A 23,810-nucleotide genomic window follows, 5' to 3' on the forward strand; every position below is an offset into this window, starting at 1 on the left:
TTCCTGCAGCCTGCTGCAAACTTGGGAGTAGGACAGTGTTACAAGGTTTCCTCACTTATCTTTGAACATTTTCTGACATTCTAGGTTTGAAAACTGAGAATGTGAAAGTGTCATCTTCCATTACTTTAATAGCATTTAGGTTTGTATCTCTTATTTCTGTATGGTGGCATAAAGTAGAAAACAAGTGTACCCAGAAAAACAAAAATCAAAGGACTACCTAGAAAACCAAAACATTTTAATTCTTTTTCCTGCGCATATTTAAAACTTTCCAAATTTCTTGTGGCAAGAAGGAGTTGGAGTTGACAAAACATAAATGATGCCTCAAAAAAGCTGAGAACAAGAAGCTCATTGTACTAATATGGCAGAGAGCATCGTGCTCCTTCTGGTTTAGCTGTTACCAGAGACCTTCTCACAATATCATTGTACCAACCCTTAGTTCCTGATCATTGTTAAAATGCCAAAAATTCTCATATCAGTGAGTTTTCATTTAAAAGACATCCCATGTGTGTAGCCTGACCTCGCTCAACCCTTTTCTTTCCCCTCACCTGGCTGGATCAGGATGGTTCAGCGAGGACTCATTCACTAAATACCTCCATTATTTCAGCCTGAAGCTCAGTGTGACCTGGAAATAATACAAAGCAATAGAAACCTCACCTGCATAAGGCAACCCTCGATAATGCTCATAAGACATCCAGTGAATGTCACTGAGACCTACTTTCAAAGTACAGCAGCACCATTTATATTTGATAATAATAAACATTTTATTTTTACAGTATAAAAATAAAGGAACAAAATACTATACAGAAAAATATAAAGTTAAGTTGAGATCTTCTCAGTCCCATTTGAGACAAACAGGATCACATTGTGCAAGCCCCAGCCTTCAGTAAATACAATTATCCTGGCAGCTGAAGTGGTGGCACACTCAATCTGAATGGCACAGCTGCTGCTCACCACATCCAGAGGCAGAGGTGTGCCAAGGGATAACCTTCCAGCACAGGGAGCTTGCCCTGCAGCTTCCAACATCCTTGAAAGTTTGACTTTGTTACACATAAGATGGAGCTGAAGTCCCCTCCCTGATCTGACCTGGAGATAAGTATTTACAGTGAGGTGCAAAGAGAGCACCTGCCCACACATCCCTGGCTGTGATCCCACCCCACAGGCTCACATTTACACAAACCAGCAGCTGCAGCACACTCACACACACACAACTGGAAGCTCTCTGTGACCAGTTGTAGAGCTGTAAACTGTCATTTAAGGAAGACAGAAGGTCAGTAAAAACAAGCTGATGAAATCCCTGAGCTTTCACTGGTTCCTCAAAACAGAAAAACTCCAACTCTCCTATCCCCAAACAGCAGAAGCAGCCAGCATTCTTTTCCAATGTACTGGCTGTTTCACTACATTCCTGTCTTTAAAAAAGAACACTGTGGACTGCAGCAGCCAACAGTACAAGAATCATCTCCCTCTTCTTTACCTGTACTTCTCCAGTACTGTTTTCATTTTCCACAACCAAACTGTCCAAGTTTGCTTGCAGGTAAAGCAGGAAAGAGAGAAGGGAAAGAAGGCAGAGAATTAAGGAATTACAGTGCAAATTAAATGCTCATGGAAAAAAAAAAAAAAAAAACAACAGGAAGGAAAAAGGATCTCTGTAAATTTTTCAAGCCTGTTCTCTCCATGGCCCCTAAACAGGATCCATCCTTGTTAGGGAATAACTCCCAGCTGACCCTAGACCTTCAACAGAACAGTGGGAGTGTGCTCCCCACAGCACTGACCTTGCTTTCACACTGTGTATCAGCAATGCTACAAGATGCCTTTTCATCACCCAGTAATCACGGCAAGCTTCCACAAGAAAGTGCAGTGAGAGTCTCAGGTCTTCAAGCTCCTCTTATTTTATTCATTTGTAGCAGAGATTTGAAAGTCCCTGTGCTGCATCCACAGTGGAAAAAAAAAGTGCAATAACACACTGGAGACACTCCAGGAACTATTGCTGTGCTGAGGCAGCTTGTGGAGTTTTGACTAAAAAAATTGACAAAAGAAGAAATAAGGGCAGGCCTAAAGAAGAATACAGAAGAAGAAAGGAATTGCTCTGGGCACCAGCACATCCCAGTTCCTCCCCAATGACAGAAAGGTGCTGTAATGGATCCTGTCTCCTGTAAGCAGCAAGTGCAGGACTGAACTCTTGTGTAGGGTTATCAGCAGCATATTTGGACAGTCTGTGGCAAGTGTAAGGACAGCTCACTGCCATTTATAGATATTCACCATCTTCTCTGTCAGAGTAGCCAAGAGGTGGTTTTGGTTCACTTCCAAGGGGCAGATATCCAGCACAGGCAGGTCAGCTGGCAGCTTCTGCAGCAAGGAACCACTTCCAGCATCCCAGAGCTGTGGGAGGGACAGACAAGGTCAAGGACTGCAGGACTCTCCCCTCCTACCCAGAACACACCTTTCTCTCTCCAGAAAAAATTTCCTCAGTTTACTCAAAGGACCCTTTCTCTACTTCCACACCTTGCTTGATTGGTTTTTAACAGACTTGCAGCACAATGCCACCCTGACCCTCTCTGACCCCACCCATGAGCTCTCACTCAGCCTGTTGTCCATCTTCTGCATTTGGGCTGCTTTTTCATACAAAAGGCAACCCATGTCTTGTTCCCCATCATTCCTAAAAAGCTTGCATCCTTCTCCTGCAGTGCTTACCACACTAACTATCCCACTGAGTCTGCTACACCACCCAGAGGGCCCAGTTGTGCCACTGTGCCCAGCCCCATTCCCCTGGGGGACAAGAGGGGCTCACTGCCTACATGCCCTTTGATGGATGGGGACCACAGGCCTTGCCTAAGACTGGGAGTCCCACACTATCAGGAAGTTCCATCTGCCACAGCAGTCCAACAGACCAACCAGCACAAGGTAATGTGCATGACAATCCCCACCAAATCACACTCATGCTGTGACTGAGAAGGCTTCTCTCCTAAGAACTGCAATAAACCCCTACACCACGCCAAAAGGAGCAAGACATACCAGAGCAGAATTGGATGCCTCATCACCAGCACACACAAAGACACTCCCATCATCCTCTGGGCTCTGAAAAATGGCATTTTTGGTCAGCAACTTGCAAGTGGGACCAGCACTGAAAGTCTGAACCGGGTTAGAAGAACACACCACATCTTCTGAGCCCTCTGTCAGTGGGCTGCAAGTCAGTTCCATCATCACACAACGCATACATGGGTTATTTTTACCTGTGTAGTAGAAATAAAAAAGTAACTTTTGAAAAATGTACTCACAGATAGGCTTTATCTGTAGGAATACAAGCAGCACCAGCCTGCAGCTGCCTTCCCCAGTTTTTCCTCAATGTGCAGACGCTCATTGCTCTAGTAAGAGCAGTGCTGTGTTTCTGCTGTGCCCACAGCACCAAAGCTGCTGCTGAGCTCAGCCCAGAGCAGGGAGAAGCAGTGCTCAGAGCTGCAGACACCCCAGTACGTACCAGGCCTGTAGGTGGCCAGGCAGTGCCGTGTGTTGATCTCCGTCTGGAGATCGATGCAGCCTCCGGGTTCCAGGGCCAGGTGATGAGGCCGGTAGGAGTTGCCAGCTTTCTGTTCCCAAAAGCAGGCTCCTTCCAGGGTCCCAGCCAATATCCCACCATAAGGCAGTGAGGCTGAGGCCATCCGGGGCAGGTAGGACAGTGACACCATGGGGCACCTGGAAGGGTCATTGGCAAGAGTCAGAGCTGTCAGCTGCAGCTCTGCTGGTGTCCTGCTGCAGAGCTCCAGTTCTCCAACTGCACGGCAAAGAAAGGGCCTAAGCAGGCTGTGAGATGCTCCTTCAAGCAAGGAGTGCCAATAGATGTGTCAAGTATAAATTAAATCCAGCTTAACTACTGAGCCTTATGTTTTACAGAAGCAGCAGAGAGCATACATCAGATGAGTGCAAATCAGTGTTTGATCCCCAGAGTATAAGAAACAGAAGCATCAGAATTTCACATCTCTTTGTAGTTTGTCCTTTCAAAATTAAATACTAAACCCAGCTCCAAAACAAATTCAGCTCTTCTGTTTATACTGCACCAGTGGGTCTATTTCTGACCCTTGTGTGCCTTAAAAGGAGCACAAGTGCTTGGCACCTGCATAAGTTATATATAAACACCATACAACCTCATGAGAGACTTCTCACATTTGTGCTAAATGTGAATTTTTGAACAAGAGATTTACATAATTCAATTTAAACTATTGTAACTGTTGTGTGATTTATGGAAGAAGCTGTCTTTAACTTGATGCTTATTAGTTGAGAGGAATGATAAATCCTTCTGCCATACCTCGACTTCTGAGGGACCAGTTCTTGGACATGAGAGTTTGTGTCTCTGAGATCATATATCATGATAGAGCCATTGACCAGTCCAGCATAGACATAATTTGTATCATCAAGACACCAGCAGCAGCTCCACACGGGACGGCCAGCGTTGTATGTCTGCACCACAGTGTTTGTTGCCAAGCTGCAGAGGAAAAGCAAAGTGATGGCCAGTTGCACAAGTATCTACTGATGAGAAAACTGCACAATTAAAGTAAACTAATCTAGCTTTTTAAAGTCTTCAGACAAAAGCATCTCTCTTTAGACAGAATTCTCAATTGACTCCTCCTTTACTCCAGACATGAATCTAAAAACCCAAACAGAATAATCCCTTGGATATTGTCAAGTGATTTATAATTCTTCCAGGCCAGTGCTTCTTTTTCCAGTTTGATCTTTGGAGACTGGGAGAGGAAATCTCACAGCAGGGTCTCAGCTGCCTTACTGGCAAGAGAAAGCTAAGTTACTTTTCTGGAAACAATTAGGAGAAGAAATGTTGGTGTAGTCCCGTAATACCACATATTCCTGAGATCACAGGACTCCTCTCTTCAGATTACATCTCTCATTAATTATTTCCCCTCTTTTTACACAAGAGGAACAGTATTTATGCCTCAAAAGAATCCAGTTTAAGCAAGAGTGAGACAGTGAATGGCTAAGGACAGTTGAAAGTACATTTATAGTATTAATTATTCCTTCTACAAATCAAGTTTCTAAAGAAGAGAGTCCACAGAGGGGCACAGCCCAGAATAGCAGATGAAGCTGCTCTCAGATCAGGATGTATTTGCAAAGGGCAGCATTGTCAACATGCATTTGCACACTGAGAACAGCACAGAAGACTGCACATATCAAAGTAACTCTGGATATCCTTTGTAACACATGTGCTGCTCCCTGGGGAAGGTGATTATGCTCAGGACTCCAGAGAAACAATTGCTCCCAGGTAAGTGTAAGGAGAACAACTACAAAGATCTAGCTGGGGAAACAGGGAGTTCGATACCAGAGCAGTGACTGGGTCAAAACAACAGGAAGAAAAAAACAATCCCAAAACCAAACAAACTCACAGTTCTATTTTAAACAACTGCAAGCCAGAGCAGGAGGCATAAATGCACCCTGGATAATTATTCTGGGGAGGATGACTATGAAATTAGTAACTAGAGAAGAAAGATTGCCAAAGAAGGACTATTCTTTCAGAGGGGGACTGAAAAAAGTATGAAGATGCTGCTTAAGTCAACACCTAACTCCAAGACATTCTGGGATCAAGCACAACAGCAAGAGGATCACAAGCTCTGATGCAGCCAACCAGGCAGTGAGAGGCAGATATGGAAGTGTCTGGCTCCTTGTTGCAGTGTCTGCTAACTCACTCTTCAGATTAAGGCATGAAAATTATCACCCTAATCAGTTAGAAATTTGACACCTTGACTTGAGCATCAGAGACAGTTTTGTTTATTTTTAACTAGTCTAGCAAACGTTTCAACATGGTTACAGGAAAGAAACATTTTGTACATTTCTGTTGCAGGATTAAGTTCTGTTCATTGCTTCACTTTTGGGAAAGAATTGAGACTAATTAGTCAAAAACCAGACACTTATCCTGCCTAACCCAATACTGACAGACAGATTGCACAGAGACGTTAATATAACTCAATAAGAATCAATCAGCCAATAAAGTTTTGAAGCACTGTAAGATTAAGACTGAAGAGCAGCAGAAAAGCAAGAAAACACACTCATAAGCTGCAAATTCTAACAGGACTGGACACATTTTTCTCTCAGTCTCTGCATAATTAGTCCCCAACCCGCTGCTTTAAGTCTCTGCTAGCTCTAGAGAGCCTCTAGCACATGTTCAACAATGCTGTTTATGCATTTCATATCCCAGATTAATTCCATGATCTGCAAGAAGTTTAAAATCAGTGAAGTCAACATCAGTGCAGGGAAAGAGGAGCAGAGCCCAACTATCCCTTATTTCTGCTTTATGCTTTACAAGCTCTCGCACTTCACATTTCCCTGTAGCAACAAAACCAAGTGGACAGTAAATGTCATGTCCATATATTATGTTATTTATTCTCAACACAGTTGGCCAAGCCATGCTGAATTACTTGTTTTCCATGGGAAAATAATCAGAGAGAAGTAGCTCCATGCCACCTCCACCTTAAAGATGCAAAAGCATCACTAAGTCCTCCCCTCTGTTAGCTCCCACAGGCAGGAAGAACAGGCAGACCCGATCTCATCTTTGCAGCGTCTTTCAGAAAACAGAATAGCAAGTGCTGCAAGACAGAACAAAATCCAACCCAGCCTCTTGCACACAGCCAAACTGTGCAGGGACAGGCAGCAGGGCTCACCTGGTGAGTTTGAGAGTGTTGTCCAGGGCAGCAGAGAGCATCAAACCATCGGCTCGAGTGCCGAAAGCCAGGCCCCGAATCTGTTTGCTGTGGATGGGGATGTACTGACTGCTCTTCAGGTTGGCCAAGCTCATCATCTTAACACCACAACCTGCCACACAAGAAGGGTAAAGCAGATTATTGAGGAGCAGCATATGCATAGAACTGGCTATTTTATACCAGAACTACAAAGTCTGTATTGAAGCCTGTGGTGGGATGAACATGTAAGTTATTTGCTCTTCTGGGTAAGAACTGCCACAAATCATTCTTTAATTCAAATGGCAACAAGCTAAATTTAAGGATCCCAGTCAGCAAGAGCAAATTCAGTACCAGTGCTAAAATTCTTGTTACAAGGCCTGCTGCTCTTTAGCCAGCTTCTTCAAAGACACCCTTGCACAGATAAAACCACAAAGAGCAGGATTACATGGCTATTTAAGAGAACAAGCATCACAGCAAAGAATGGTTACAGGTGAACTTAACCTGTGTGCTACAAGAGTCACCACAAAGCCTCCATTCAGAGATTCAGTCCTGGCTACAAATGCCAGAAAAATGAGACCAGTTAAATGTGGAAAACCACTTTGTTACGCCTAGATAAGGCACATTAACCTCAAACCCATTAACCAAATTAAGTAACTTTCATCAGTCAGAAAGCATTTTGCAAATAAGCGCTCTCAGACTCCTAATGCCACATGCATTGCACTGAAAAAGCCACTGGCACTGGGCCAGATGTCAGGCCACTGGCCCCTGGACATAACAGTGAAACAAAACCAGAGCTCCCTGTGACTTCTTGGTTTTCTATTTCCTCATTAGGGAACAGCACTTCAGGCATTCATGTTAAAAGGAGTTTGCTTTTGGTTGTTTTTTTTTTTCTTTTTCTTAAGAGTACTGACAAATCAGCTGCATCAATCCACCTACTACAGAAGCAGTGTTTCTCACTTAACCACTGGAAGCTTCTCTGCAGGCCCCACTGCCTAGCCCCTTGCTCTTTCAGAAGGTCCACCTTGCAAGGATTACAGACACACCTTTTACCTTTCTGTGGATGTGGCATTCCAGCAGGAGAGCTGCAAACCCTCTGCTAGGACTCTGCCCTAGATGTGCCAGGGAAAAGAAGCTCCTTTGCTAGGCACAGGTTTCCAATGCAGAGGCCAGATGAAGTATGGGGAGTCTTATGAGTATTCTCAGTCTACAAGGCACATGCAAAGGCCAAGCAGAAAAGCAGAGAGCAGGGACAAAGCAGAAATTACATTAACTTATACTTCTGAACTCCCAAATGTTGACTTGCTTGATTACCAGGAATAAAAGTAGACTGTGGAGAAGGCTGTGATACCACAAGACAGCTCAGTGAGTCACAGTATGCCATCACTCTGCAGTTCCCAGTCTGAGACACCAGAAAAACCTTTTCCAAGTGGTACTTGCGCTGGCTCTGGCTGGAGGGGAGGCTGCCTGGCAGGCAGGCACGGGAGCTGCCAGGCTGCTGTGAAGTGCTCACATTGTACTGGGCCACCAGAGCCTTCAGCTCCTGCAAAGAAAAAGCCCAAAGAGCTTTAATGAATCACTGGCAGTGTAATCTTCTGTGCTCTCTGCTTCAGGTGCTCCAACTGTACTTGTTCTCAGATAAAAGAGAGAAATATAGTCCTCTTTCCATGCTATTCCTGAAGTACTATATTTCTAAGCTCATGGCTTATGACAGTGAGCAACAGAAGCATTCAAATGCTGTGTAAATACTGCCAAAATGTATTCAAAGTCTGTTATTGTATGTATTACACCCTGTGAAAGAGAGGACTCTTGGGCAACACATAAAAGCCAGTAACAACTATTACCAGATCAATGCTGTTTAGAAGAGAATGAACTGCCAAGTATTATGAGCCCCTAAACCACAAGAGAAAGTCAATTAAAACCATTTTCCAGAATTTCCAGAATACCCCATAAAAAAATAAAAGCCCAAGATTCAACACAAAGGGCGTTGCAGGAAACAAGTCAGTCTATTTAATGACGATGACACTGTTCTTGTAAACCCTGTGCAGCAAATTCCAGGAACAACACAACTCTCAAGAGCTCCAGCTCTGTCTTCTACCATCTCCTCCCTCCTCCCCTCTTTTCCTCCACCTCAACTGATGAATGCTCAAGGATATTCAGCAAAGGCATGGCCAAGAACAGCTTCTGTGAAGAACAAGGTATTCTTTGAATTCCTGAGATCATGAGGGGTGAGGTGGGAATGGAGCTAGTGGCATCAGCATATTGTGAGTCAACTACAAGTGTCCCTTCCCAAAAAGTATTCTGACCATCTTGTAATCCAAGGTCAAAACCAGACAATACAGAATCTCAGGGATATTTAAGAGGGAAGGTATGCTGAAGGAAAATTGCTACTTGCTTTCTGTTGTCTGAGAAACGCCAGGTCTGCTTCAAACCCTATGTAATCTTTAAACAATTAAGAGTCACAAGAATGATATTATGAATATATCAGTAACTGCAAGTCAGCCTCAATACTGAAGCAGCCACCACCACTTAACCTGCATTGAAGCAAAGGCAGCAATTTTCAAAAAGGCAAGATCAAAGTTCAAATTCTACATTAACAGTTATCAAGACCTGTAACTTTTGGAAGCTGCTCAAGAGAAGAGCAGTTCTGATACTTTATAGAGGTCTGATCTCTTTGGCACCAAGCACATTGCAAATGTCCCAAGGGAATATAAAAATTTAAGCAAAGAAAAAAAAAAGGAAGCTGGAGACTCCAGATCATTCCATTAGAGCAAGAAAAGACAAAACGACCTGGGCAAGGAAGAAGGGGTGTGAGGGCTGTCAGGATGCTTATGATGAAAGCTGTAGCTTCAAACTTAGAGTAACCAGTCAGACAAAACACAGGTAACTTAGAAGAAAGTAACTTCTAATCAAAAATTTAATAAACTCAGTATTTCTAAAAGGTGAGGGGGGAGACCACGACCACTGGGGATCAGAAGAGATTAAAATTATCTGTTGCTCTGGGGACCTTGCAAAACTCTCCTTGTCACCTGCACTCAACATTCAACTTTCACACAAGTTATTAAAAAGGAAACCAGGCAATTAAAATCACAAGGATTATTAGTACAATGTTTACATTTAAACACAATGGACAAACCCAGCAGAACCAGGAAGTCTTACTGGAGGCACATCAGCAAGGTGATTAAAAATGTTCCGCTGCAGACAAATTCCACTAATTGTGCTCAAAAGAACATTCTGTTCATTATGTAAAAGCCTATACTTTCCTTTAAGATTCTCTGCAGAGCTTTCCTGATGCCTGGTGTCAACTAATGGCCTTGAGAGCAGACTCCTCTCTCTGCACATGCTGTGGTTGTCTCTACATTTCAGCTCACCTTTGCAGTGATGAATGAACACAGTCACACTGGGGGGAAAGAATAGGCTATAGGGCTGAAGTCTTCCTGAGGAGCATACAGGAGAAGGAGCACAATGAATAGGAAAGGAAAACACCAGCTACAATAAATTCAGAACAGTTTTGAGTTATTGGGTTACAGCCCTAATAGCTGATATGAAGCTTTCAAGACCAAGGCAGGTATCCATGACTGTCACTCTCTGGCTGTTTCCCACACCTGGCACCTGGCACTGCACAGCCCCAGCCCTGCCTTTAACAGAGACACACAGGACAACCTCAAGCAGTGGAGCAGCACTGCAGACATTCCACCTTCCATCTCCATTTGGGGTTTGGGCTCAAAGGACATGGAGCATTTCTAACTGGTTTCACTATAAACCACAGCAATGAAATACCAGCTTCCACTTCCTCAGACATCAACTGAAAGTGAACACAGATCACAAAGATGAACAATTTTTATTCAAAAAAATAATTAGCCTATTTTTTTCTAGAGGTATTGAATACATAGATCTTTATTGATATTTTGCCATTCAATTGTTTTTTGGATGCTCTGAAAATCCTATTTTAAAAAACCTTTTCCATTACATCAAGAAACATAAACTGATCTCTGCAAGGGTCACAATTACATTTGCTTTCTTCTCCACAGCAGCATGCAGTCTCCTGTAAATTCCCTGCCAGTCCTCCTTTTCTTCCTCCATACCCAAACAGAGCTACTGCTTCCCATGTGCAAAAATCAGATCTCCTACTCCAGCTGATCAGTGATATTACTGCTAGAAGGCAGAGATGGTTTGCTTATCATGAGCTACTTTTACTGAAAATGCTGGCAGATTCAGGAGGAGTACTGTAGTAGCTCACATTTAATTCCCAAGTTCTTTCTGCTCCCAAATGAAAAATATTAGGTAAAAGTAAAGGTGTCAGCAGCATTGGTTCAAAACACAAGCCTGAACCTCTGTGTGGTGGGCAGGACACAGCTCAGCACAGCCCCCACTCCCGAGGCCTTTCTTCCAGAGCTCTCCTCATCTTCAAGTTCATTTCCTCATGTATTTTCATACAGCTAAAGACTTAAAAACCATCAATTTCCTAGTCTGAATAGCATCACATACTTCAATAACAAAGTACAATGAACGAGACTCTTAATGGGTAAGAGCACAGAAAAATGCATACAAACCTAAAAAAAGGTCACAACTAGTGCCATGGCTGCTGCTGGGCACAGCTCAAGAGCATTAGCAACAAAAACCCCTGAACAGCCCAACCCCACACTGCAATCTCCCAACCAGGACTGGGCTAGAAACCTCCCAATCTAAATACTTCTGTGCAAGTAGTTACTTTATGAGTTCTCATAAAACAAGGAACTCATTAGGCATCTGCTCAAAATGCAATCAAACAAGTTAAAGAGTTTTGTGGACTTCCTGCTGACTTTTCTGCTCCCCACTATATTGTTTTACTTTCATTTTATTCACAGTATAAACAAGCAGCTTAAAATTGCTTCCAGCATTTGCATTAACCACTACAGTACAATGATAAATGCAGTAATAAATACTGAAACAGAGCTTAAAGAACACAGAGTACTTAATCCTTATAACATGTGACTTCAATTCAGTTAGACTGGATACTCCATCATTTAAGACCAAATGAATTGCAGGAAAACATTATGTACCTGAAATTTTATCTTATTTGCATTTTTCTTAAGCCCAAGTTTGAAGTGGACCAATTTTCTTATTAGTGATGATGAGCAAATGGCTTCATGCAGGAATTTAGAGAATTTAAAAGCCTTATCTTATGTCATACAGGAAGACTTCAGCAAAGAGGATGTTGTTTAATGTACAGATATGAATAGCCAAGGCTATAAAAAAAATTCAGGAATAAAGAAAAGCCTAAAAATAAGCAAGCTGCTAGACAGTGAGAGGATATCACCTGTCTCATTCAAGAAAAGGTAGCAAACTGGCAATGGAACAGACTTTTGGAAAACCTAGTACTGGTGGAATACACCAGGTAATTCACAGTTGGAAGCACTGGCAGAGTCCATAATTTATAGGAATCCTGAAAAAGCAGCTAGGATGGGTTACAAAATATCTCAGTATTGCATAAACCAGAAGGAAGCAGTCATTTAATAACCCATCATTTGCAGTCAGTAATTTGTGCTCTAAGAGGCACATGTACAGCCTCCCCTGTTTGACAGGCCAGGCCACAGGGTACCAGAAGGTGTTAAACTGAAACGTTGAACTAACCTTTAAAAAAAACCAAACCCCTAGGGTTTTTTTTTTCCCTTTTGATTTTGCAAGTAGCCATGCCTCTGCACAAACTGCTTCTCAAAGATTCTTGACTAACTAGTGATAATAGGTTGTACTGCAGGTTTACTACAGAGATTTCCAAAGTTTATTTTGATGCAACTACAAGAAAGATGAGGAGACTAAGTCTGGTTCTTTATTACCATGCCTTTCCAGGCACCACAAAATCTGGGGAACCTGCAACATCAGCAGCCAAACAACTCTAGTGCTGTGCTGCAAGTTCAATTAAGTCTTAAAAGCACAAGAAAAAGTCAAGAGCTTTTGTAGCACACATGAATATTCCAGCCCAGGATGTCTTCACCAGCTTGGGATGATTCACCAATTGAGTTTACTAAATCTTGATTACTAAAACTGGAATCCTGTCTTCTCATCTCTAAGGGAAGATGGAAAAGGCAGGCTGAAGAGAAAGAAGCACTCTGTGTATCTGTAGCATGAGTCTCACCTGAACTTGCTTGCGGAGTTTGCTGCACTCATCTGTCAGCACCTGGAGCTGGAGACGGCTCTGTGCAGATTCCAGCTCCGCCTGTCTCCGCAGCATTTGCTCCTTTTCTAGAGAGCTGGAGGAAGGAGAGGAAAGCAATCCTTAGGACTAGGTATTATCTTGGGTACTTTTCTGGGCTGTCAGCTCCTGCCCTCTGACTTCATCCCACCATATGTCCTGTTCAGGCAAATCCACATCACAGAAAACCTGGTACTGTGCTAACCCAACACATTCACCTTGAGATATTCAGTTATGCAATTGTTCTGAATGACTCACTTCAAGTATTGTTCCAACAGCCTTTCTCCTCATCCCCTCCAAAAGGACTAATTTAGTAGAGGAGAGAGAAAAAGAAATCAATTTTCTTTCCCCTAAAGAAACACTTAAGCAAATCCTATACCATCATGTCCATGTAATAAACTGTGTCAGTAACACAGCACATCATAATTATATAACAGCAAGATCTTCAAGCTTGTCTCTACCACCAGTAGCTAATCTTGTAGTTTAGGAAAATATATCTGTAGCAGAAAAAATGACAGATAAATTCTCTGTGAATGCCCATAAAGAAGACCCACTTACTACCTCACCTTGAGCCCAAAAGTGCATACACACCATTTAGCAGTACCACTTTGGTTAGGTTACTTGAATTTATTTCTCTTTCATATAGGCTTACACAAAGGAATAACTAAAGTGGGGAGAGAAATACCAACACTCCTTAAAATTAGCTGTACACTTGGTCTATGTTGCCCACTGCATTCTGTACGTCAAAAGCTGCAATATTCCAGTTATTTCTGTCATTCATGTGCAGGGAGCTCTAGCTCGCCTAAGTATTTTGCAAATGCAGAGACCTAGCCTTGCATGTTCCAAAGCACAGAATTCTGTCTTTCCCTTAAATCTTTTTAATATGATTTTTTTTCCTGTAGAAGAAACAGGTGAAATGCCTATTTAACAATCACAAACACATTCTTTATGTCAGTCCCCAAAGGCTGAAGGCTGGTGGGTTTTTTGAATGTGACAAACAAACCCCATGATCTTATACCTAATTTAAGACTAGGTGCAAACAAGACTAATGCATGCACACACACATCTCTGCTCCACTCATGGCTGTGTGCCAGAAGGCAGCCACTGCCAGCAGCTCCATGGACACACAGACAGTCACTGCTCCCTGCCTTACAACAAAGGCAGAGGAGGGGCAGGGAATGTGGGCAACGGCTGCACTGAGGTTCTGAGACACAAACAGAAGTCAGACAACTACCCCTTCATGAGAGATAACAAAATTTACACACCCAAATGTCTTTTGTGCTTTTGAAAAAAAAAATAAATTATTTTTCTGTGTTAATGCAGTGAAAGAAGCATCACCCTTCTAAAGGTACACTTCAAACACCATCAGCTCTGGCAATCTGAGAGAAGAGAGATTCTTCCCTTCCTGACTGTTACTCCTCAATAATTTCTGATCTATAATTACCAGGATAGTGAGGTTTCTGTTGAAAAACTGCCTTGAAAGAACAGTGGCATAGTTGTAGACATGTGAACAAACCCCAATTAAATTCTATTCAACACAAGACTCAGAAGAACTCAGATATCTGCAGCCTTTTCATTTCAGAATATATCTGTGACAGCATCTTACTGAAAAGAAATGAGTCCCCATTTTCATACCTGCTTTTCCCTTTTCCAGAACAAAGTCTACATTTAAGTTGGAAAGGGAAGTGGGAGTCATAGTAATGCTTGCTGACCTTTTGCAAGTAAAGCTACATGAAGAGTTTGACAAAGCAAGATGGAAAGTGATTCATATGAGGTATTACTCTGTTCAATGCATACAGAAAAGGTGGCAGAAAAGGTCAGCTGTTCACCCTCCCTGCATTCCTAACCATGCCTTGCTTTTCCCATCTAATGATGAATTAGCAATACACAGCTTTTTGGCATCAACTTTGCATGTTCTCCCATGATAACATTTCAAGATACAGCACAAGGCAGCTTTTGCTGTTTCAGGGCCACAAAATGCAAACTGAAGAATTCTGTTCCAAAAGAAAATTAAGACGTGCAACGCAGCAAGGCCTTGGTTCTTTAAGGTAGCTACACTCCTATAAACCCCAAGGGAATGCACAAATTGCTTCAGAGCACGCAGGAAATGAAAGCAGGGAGTGGAAGGCAGAGGGCAGCTTTGAGAGCAGGTCCTTCAGGGGAGGCTCCGTACCTTCTCATGCGCTCCTGCTCGCTGGTGTCCAGCGCGCGCAGCGTGCGCGCGTACAGCACCACGATGTCGGAACGCTTGGCCTTCTTATTGCACTGAAATCAAACACAAGCTCAGGTCATCTGCAGCAATTTAACTATCCAAACTAGGCACCCCTACCAGTCCCTAGGTATGGTTTTATTTAGCTCTGAAAGGAGGGGCTTTCTGCTGGAAAGCAATGCCACAAACACAAGTTTGCAAGATGCTCCCTCATACAGACACCAGAGCTCTAAGCAGGGCTCCAACGAAAGCTGCATATCCCACTGCACCTTTAATAATCCATCTCCTTGCCTCCCACTAAATGCATTCTGCTCATGCACCAGCACAGCAGCAAGGTCAGGTAAGTTCCAGGGACTTTTTTGTCCCAAATCAGACAAAGAGTGAAAACAAGAAAATCTAGAACAAAACACCAGCCCAACCTCAGGTCTGAAAACACCAAGACTTGATGCTTGGCCAACAGACAAGGATTTAGGAACCCCTGAGTATACTCCCAACTCTTATTCCAACTCTACATTCCTTTAATCACATAGTGATTAAAATCCATATCCACAAAAGTTTTCCAGTGTTGCATAAAACACTGACATCTCACTGACTTCAGTGACACACAGGGAGTCAGATATTTCAGTAATTTTATGCATCTAGCTGCAATCATTTAGTACATTATATTCACCTTAAAAAAAGGCAAGCTAGAACTTGCAGATGGCATAATTTCTTCCAAGTTTGTTTTGCAAATATTCTTTGTTGATGAGAAAAGAGGTAGGTGAATACTCAGACCAAGTAACTCCAGATAAACATTAAATTACTGTGTCTGCTTCAAATGCAGACTTGTCTATTTCTTAGCAGCACAAAGTTATCACAAGCAATAGTCTCAGAGCAGAAAACCTCCCTCCCTTTGTAAAAACTGTAGTAAATGGCCAAAACAGTTTTCCTGGCAGCCAGCAGCTGCCACTGGCAGGTCAGGAATGCTGCAATTTCACAGTAACTCACACTCAAACCACTTAGTACACAGACCATGCACAGCAGCTCTGGGCCATTGAACCACAGAATGCCCAGTTGCAAAGGAGGGGGACTGAAAATGAAGGGAAGATGATTTAGCTTCAAGGTTCTCTCCAGAGCAAGTTCTCCCAGGAACTTTTTAGTATTTGTATCACTGGAAGAGAAAGAGGGAGCAAACAACCCTTGAGATGTTAGCGTTCAAGAAGAAAGCAGTCACAAAATTCCAACGAGTAAATACGCCAGGCAGGTCCCAGAATTCTGTCTGGGCCTGAAGTGGGGGAAGAAAAGCTTACACAGAATTGACAGGGGTAAGAAAAATCAACTTTTGGCCTTTGCTATGGCAACAGAGATTCTTTAGGTTTAGTCACAGCGCACGTCAAGAGGAAGTTTCTTGTTGAGAGGAGGGAATCCTGCAAAGTCAAGCAAGAATACAGAAGCTCTCAAAATGACAAAGCCAAAGAAACCCTGGGCTTCCAGCCACCGACTCGGAAAGTGCCAGAACTGAATCCTATTTACAAGGTACTCATTGACCTATTTTTTGTCAACATTCCTTCATGGAAAAAAGAAGTAAGGAATGGAAACACATCACATACAACACATCACATACGAAGGAGATCAGTATTAACCATGGAAAGAAAGCCTTCAAAAGCTGATTTACCACTTGCAAAGGGACATTAAAAGATGTAACCTGGTTCCCAGTTTGCTCTCTGCCAGTTTCCTGAACAGCCTGGTCCTCTTAAAGGCTGCAAAAGCAGACACAGCTCAAACCAGAAGATTAATCAACTGAAAACTTAATTAGATGATCTTTAGGGTCCTTTCCAACCCTAACCATTCTGTGGTTCCAGAACAGTTCTCAGACACATTTCCTGTCCAATAACACAGTCTTTATGAAAAGTTATTTGTGTCTAGGAATCCATCTGCCATTTCCATTCCAGGTGGATCTCTCCAGGACCAGACTGGGGCATTCTGAAACCATTTCCAAGTTTAGCACTTGAACTCTCAAACCTTTACCTCTACTACTCACAAATGCTCTACTTCAGAGAAAAGATCCAAGTCATAACCCATCCTTTAAAGTACTGCTAGCTGTTACTGGCCTAACAACATCAAAGTAATGGTGGGGTTTGTTACTTCTGACAGCAGCTTCACGCAGCAACCAGCTGTAACCCTTACAGTGTTACATCTGAGGCACAAGATGGCACACACACAAGAGCTTTCCAGTGCACATAAACAGCCACGTTACCTGAGGGCACTTCCCTGCCTGTCCCCTGAGCCACCTCTCGATGCAGGTGTAGCCGAAGAGGTGCCCGCAGCGCAGCGCAGACAGACGGTGCTCCCCAGCATTGGTCCACTGCTCAAAGCAGATTGCACAGGTATCTCCTTCCTCCTCATCCAGAGCTGCAACAGGAACTGATGGCTCCAGTTTCTTTAGTGGAGTTGTCTAGGATTAAAAGTTGAAAAAAAGCAACACAACTGTTTCAGAAAATGCAGCATTTATCGTATATAATCTGTCTCCAAAAGCATTTAGTTCACCTTACTTGCTTTTGCTGGACTTCAACTTCATCCTCATGACTTTCATGTACTGCAGAAGCTGGAGACAAAGTTTGAGATGGCTCTGCTTGGACCTGACTGGAAACTAAAGAAAGCATTGCTTAAATAACCTGATTGATAATGGAGTGGAAAGGAGTTTTCCTGCTTTGATCTGAAATCATCAGGGCACAGGTTAAGTAGTGACATAGCACAGGTTCTTAAAAAGCTTCAGATCAGTGCCCTGGACATATTCTGTGTATGAACAGTAGTGCTGAATAATTTTATGTTTTCTTTTATGAAAAGCAACAGAATTTCAGTGAAAAAGGAGAGGTCTTTTAAGGACAAAAATTGTTATCAGAATTTTCTGACCTGCACAAAACAAACAGACCTGGTCTATAGTTAGGCTGATGTAAGATTATATTCCTGCATCATTATGCCCTGAGAAAGACAGACACCAATACCAGAAGTTGCTTTGCCAAGGGATCTAAGCATGCATATTTCATGTGCCAAGAAAGCATTTCCCGTATGCTGGCTGTCCATTCACTCTGACTTCAGCAGTTTTCCAGCTGGTAATTGTCTGAACTACCAATTCTGCTGGTATTCTCCCTCTGTTTTTGTGGCGGGCCTCTGTCAGCCCATCTGTTCAGGCATGGGCACACTGAATTGCTATGTGGAGATCACCACCACTAGCACAGCAAAAAAGGCAGAAATCACTGCCTCCCCTCTAGCTCCTGACAAAACAACAGTTATTAATCACATTTAGGAATCAAGGCATATAATCTCCATCCAGGGGAAGTATCACCTAACCCTGGCTAATGTCAGTAAAGTTTTCAGCCTCTGTGATTCTGGGCTGTAAGAGGAGCCACTGGCTTATATAAGCAACAAGGGAATTCCAGAAAATCCAGCAGAGAGCATATGTTCACACAATAATATACAGCACTTAACAGCTTGAGCTCCTGTCATGTGTAAAACTAGCCCAGAGCAAGCAGAATGGATCTGTTCAAAAGACATCTCGTAGATGTACCCTTTTAAAAAAGGTAATGAGGTGGGCTGGCCAACCAAAACCAAAACTGAGGGCAGAGAGTCAATCATAAGGACATTCCTTAGAGACTGAAGTAGAAAGATATTCTTGTTCTTGTATTCTATGGGCATCAATAACCTTGACTAGCAAGTTAACTATTTGTCACTCTTACATAAACTGTGCATGATAATCACAAAAAATGTCACTCAAGTGTGTGTCAGCCTGTGAACACGAGTTTAGATAAAGAATCGTGAGACAGAAAGAAATGAGGAAAGAAAAACAAAAAAAGCACCTCCATCTCATCAGCTAAGTGCCACGCAGGAATGAAAAATAAACGGAAGCAGACTGAAATATCAAATTAAAAAATACTGAATCAGATATTTCTCTGAAAGCACTTGCTGATGTCCAAGCTGTGACCTGATGTCTTCAATAGCACTCCTCAATAATAGATGAGAGTGGAAGCATGGCAAGCAATAATCTCTACATTTAAACTACAAATAATCCTGGAAATGTTCAGAATAAGTAGCAGTCTGCAGACACAAGAAGACTGTATTTAACATTACGGTAGCAATCACCCATTGCTGCTGCTGCTGCTGCTTCAGGAGCTGCTTGCCAGGAAGCCGTGTGGCAGCAGCCTGCTCCTGTCAGCTGTGGGCACAAAACTCTCTGAGCACCGTCTGTTGAGAAGCTCAAAAGGGTTTCCCTGCTCAGTTTTCAAACAGCAAGAGAAGTGTCTGCAATCAGTCTCCACACAGCTCCAATACAGCACAAACCTTCTGAGCTCGCTGCTGGAGGAGTCTCCTGGGCTGATGGTAACAGTGGTGGTGCTGCTGCCTCCACTGCTTCCTCCTCCTCCTCCTCCTCCTCAGTGCTGCTGTCAGAGTCACTCAGTTCTATTGTCTCGGCTGGGGGCTGTGCCTGGCTGTCCCTCCCAACACGGGGGAACTCCGGGTGTGGAACTGGTCCTGCAGATGGCTCTTGTGTCCTACTGAGCTGGAAGTAATGGTCCAATGCTGCCCTGAGTCCAGAAATGCAAGAAACAGAAGCCACAGTCATTTCAGGTAAGCTAAAGACCCACCATGTTTCCCCATGAATGTTTGCAGGAAAATTCCCAGGCTCTGCCTGCAGGAAGGTGTCACTGTTATCAAGTCAGGCCTTCTCTGGTAGGGGCAATCACACAGGATAGACCACGTTGTGAGCAATCAGCAGCATCAGCAACAACTCGTTTTGCTCAGTTCAAAGAAAATCTTCTCATTACAACAATGATATTGCCTTCTTATGGGGGAGAAGGGGATGGTGGGGTTGGAGAGGAGAAAAACAAAGAGTATCATTCACTAATAATCCCAAGGAAACTCCTAATCTGTCTCTCCAACCACAACTCAGCCCTGGTTCCTGGAGGAACTGGTACTGTGAAATGCACACCACTTGGATCAGAGCCTCATTCCATTGACTACCTTGTGCTCAGTCTTTCTACTTTCACTCTTCTTTTCTACTGGAACTTCATCCCTAAATAGAAACATCCTCCCCTCTCCCCCATCAGTTCAGCTATCATCTCAATTATCTTTCAGATTCAAAGGAGTTCCTCAGGTTGCCTTCCAGGCCTAACAACTAGAGTGACCTTCACAGGCAATCTGAGGGCAAACAATACAGTTGTGTTTAATCAACTGGGAGGAGAGGAGCTCTTGGTCTTGCTGAATTTAAAAGCAATGCTTCAGTTAATTATAATTTCACCCTTGGCATGTACAAAAGCCAGAATGATGAGAGAAAAACAAATAAACTAGAAATTCGGATTTCTTTCTGGCTAGAGAGCAACCCCACTCATCCCCCTTTAATCCTATCCAAATGGTATTAAATAGAGATGTTTTTGTCTGAAAGTAAAAAAAACAAAACAAAACAAAAAAAAAAAAAAAACAACCAAAAACCAACCAAAAAACAATAAAGCCCTACAGAAAAATATCAGTTTGTATGCTTGTGAAAGTTTCTGCAGCAACTGTCACCAGTAAATGTAATCAAGCAGACCCCAAATCAAAGATGAAATGCAAACCAGAGCACAAGCTCCACTGGGCTAAATGCTGGCTGGAACTGCTGAAAATCAGTACTGCAGCAGGAATCATGGACAGGAATCTGGCTGTGCAGAGGGAACAGCAGCAGCACAAGCTCTGCAAACAAAATTCAAAATGCAGAAGGGCTCAGAAGGAAATATCACCCCTGCCAACATACGAAACAGGGGGATTCACTTAACAAGGGCAAAGAACCAGAAGAGACCAAAGGGAAGAGATCAGAAGTTGCTGTGCTATTACTGAACTTCAAAGGGAAGTCAGGTACTGTGGATTGGGCCCTAGCCACACACCTGGGCTGGGCTCTGCAAGCCAGGACCGTTTGAACTGATGCTGGACTTGATCAGAGAGCAGCTCAGACCCAATTTCATTTCTGCTTTACCTGGCACTGGGTGTCCTCTGGGAGCCACCGAGTCTGTGCTGCCTGCGAGCTCTCCTGGGCTGCGGCAGGGGCAGTGCCTGCTGCTGCTGCTGCTCCAGCGCCCCTCGCAGCCCCTGCAGCCCCCTGCGGGCCCTGGCAGGACTCGTCTGCAGGTCAGGCTCTGCAGCTGCTCCCCCTGCAGCTGCTCCGGGTGTGCCATGGTCAGCAGGAAGGGCTGCAGCGCTGCCTCCTCCTTCCCCCGGCACAGGAATGTGGGAGGAGAGCGCCGTGGGACCAGAGGGCTCCGGGGAAAATGTCTGGAGGGTCTCCACCGAGTAACCAGCCACTGGTTGGAGATCAACTTCCATCTCTTCTTGAGCCATTTCTGCAAGGAGTTGAAGAAAACTAGTATTTACTTATAACCTTACTTGTAGCCTGATGGTAGCAAGAGCCAGGTACAGCACTCAGTGACTAAAAATGTTTTTAGAATTCAGAGTCAAGAGAAAATTTGTCCTTTGCAGCAGAGCTAAACCACAAGTCAATACTCACGTGTGAGCTGGGAGCACCCTCCCAGAGCCCTGGGCTCAAAGTCTTTGGCTGAACAGCAGCTAGCACCAAAGGCACATTGCAAAATCAACTTAAATAAGCACTTGGATGAGTATGTAAAGTTAATGTTTTCTTGCTGCCATCATTTACTTGCCAAGTAAATTCATGTGGATCTTGAAGAACAGTTGGAAATAGCTGAGACTCCCCAGGTGAGCAGCACTGCACAAGCAGCCACAGACACAGCCACAAACAAGCTCTGTGACAGTCCTTTGCTGCACTGCTCTCTTGACTGATGTCCAAGTTTCTTCAGATAAAATTGCTTTATTGTAACAGATCACTGTGACCCTTACCCACAGCGCACTGAACAGCCCTTGAGGTATTTACAAACACCAGGCAAAAACCAGAAAGGGCATGACATGTGCAGAGCACATGTGACTGAAACATTACTGGTACCAAATTATCTGCAGCATCAGCATTTGTGGATCCATATTTAGCCCAAGACTGCATAAACATGAAATTTGCAGTAAGACTGCAAATATATTTTGCAATCTTAAAGGATGTTGTATAGAGATGGGCTGCCCTTCTACATCTTTGGCAGATGGATTTCAGGTTACCTCCAGAACAGGAGTACTACCTCAGGGTTTGAAGAAAAATAGAGAGAACAGTTTCTGCATTATTAATTCTCATGCTGCTGTCAGCCACCAAATTAAGAGCACTTTGGCCACGCTATTCTTACAACACAAAAAAAGTTCAAGATTATCTCATTAATTGAATGAGCAGATTCACCAAAAACTCAAAAGTCCTTTATTGGAAGAGGTGTGTGGATTCAATTCTGCAAGGTGCCGGAACTCATTCACATTCTCCAAAAAGTAATTAAGCAATCATAAACTTGAAAAGCCTTGGGAGCTGCAGACCTTTAGCACTATTCAGAAGCCCAAAGCACAAACACCAGTTTTACCAAGCTGGTAAAATTCACCCAGCAAGGGCTGTATAAAGAGAACAAGTGCTGGTTGTGTATAAAAAGTAGCTAGAAAATGTATACGAGAATTAACAAAAGAGGTTGTACTAAGTTTTAATAGATATTTTAAGAAAGTCTAACTTATGAATTTCATCATTCTTATCCTGATTACCAATTCAGCCTAAGCTGGGCCAAAAATAGATGTTACCACCTCCCACCAGAAGAGCTGCATGGCCAAGACATGGTCACATTCAACAGTCAGGTACTGCATCTCTAGTACTGCGTTCATGATGGAATTGCTACCCAAAAGTATGACAAACCCTTATTTTCATCATAGAATCACGATGTTAAGGGTTAACAAAGGCACAGTCCCAAAGGGGCAGGACACCTCCCAGCAGGCCCTACCCAGCCTGGCCTGGACACCCACAGCCTCCCCGGCAACACGCCCCATGGCCCGCGTTATCCGGGCGGTTCACAACAACGTTAACACCGGCACTGTCGCGGTTAAATCCTGGAATCTGCCCCAGAGGGTTACCAGGCAGGCGCTCCCGCGGCGGGCGGCCGGGCACGGGAGGCTCTGCACAGGAGGAGCCCGGAGCGCCGAGCGCGGCCGCGGCCCCGGCAGCGCGCCCGGCCGGGCCCTGCGCACCGCCTCGGCACGGAACCGACCGCAACACAGCGAGACGCGCGCTCCGCGAGCGGGACCCTCCGCCGTCACCTCAGAGCTCCGGATTTTAGAGACGAGCCCGGCACAACAAGGCCACGGGAGAGGGATGTCCCCGCTCCGGCAGCCGCAGCAGCCCGGGCGCTCGGGGGAACAGCCGTGCTGGGGAACCGGGCCGGGCCTGGGGATGGAGCTGGGCCGGGATCCCGGCCCGGAGCAAGACACCCGGCCCGGGGCATGGAGCAGTGCCGGGAGCCCGGCCCCGGGGGATGGAGCAGTGCCGGGAGCCCGGCCCCGGTCGCCTCCCGGCCCCGGGGGATGGAGCAGTGCCGGGAGCCCGGCCCCGGTCGCCTCCCGGCCCCGCCGCCCCTCGCTCACCTCCGCCGGGCCCAGCCGCCCGCTCGAGCGCCGCGCCGCCCCGCCCCCGCCGCCCTATTGGCTGGCTGCACACCCGCGCCGGCCGCCATTGGGCGAGTCGGAGCCGTTTCCGCCTTCTCATTGGCCAATCGCTCTGTCCGTCTGTTCAACGGGACTGGGAGCGACGGGACGGGAGGCAGGGCGGTGCGGCGTGCTCTGATTGGTCAAAGCGCGGCAGCGAAAGCTGGCTGATTGGGCAACGAGACCCGTG

General features: G+C 44.4%; 1 protein-coding gene across 2 annotated transcripts; it reads right to left on the reverse strand.

Annotated features, from left to right (window-relative positions):
• Positions 1 to 1,663: 1,663 nt before the first annotated feature.
• Positions 1,664 to 23,696, reverse strand: RFWD3 (ring finger and WD repeat domain 3). Of its 2 annotated transcripts, none has more exons than XM_064386353.1 (13): positions 23,561 to 23,696; positions 21,036 to 21,399; positions 19,370 to 19,614; positions 17,584 to 17,681; positions 17,289 to 17,486; positions 15,017 to 15,108; positions 12,787 to 12,901; positions 7,986 to 8,214; positions 6,657 to 6,807; positions 4,298 to 4,474; positions 3,473 to 3,687; positions 3,010 to 3,227; positions 1,664 to 2,376 (listed from the first exon to the last, which is right to left on the reverse strand). In XM_064386353.1, exons 1-13 carry the CDS (start codon positions 23,679 to 23,681, stop codon positions 2,233 to 2,235), a joined length of 2,367 nt encoding a protein of 788 aa, XP_064242423.1. In that variant the 5' UTR covers positions 23,682 to 23,696; the 3' UTR covers positions 1,664 to 2,232. The 2 variants fall into 2 exon arrangements, with proteins under 2 accessions (XP_064242423.1, XP_064242424.1); XM_064386354.1 differs by lacking the exon at positions 23,561 to 23,696 and adding an exon at positions 21,564 to 23,211.
• Positions 23,697 to 23,810: the final 114 nt, after the last annotated feature.

This window comes from Passer domesticus, chromosome 12, assembly GCF_036417665.1.
Source record: "Passer domesticus isolate bPasDom1 chromosome 12, bPasDom1.hap1, whole genome shotgun sequence".
In the NCBI taxonomy this organism is placed as follows: domain Eukaryota; kingdom Metazoa; phylum Chordata; class Aves; order Passeriformes; family Passeridae; genus Passer; species Passer domesticus.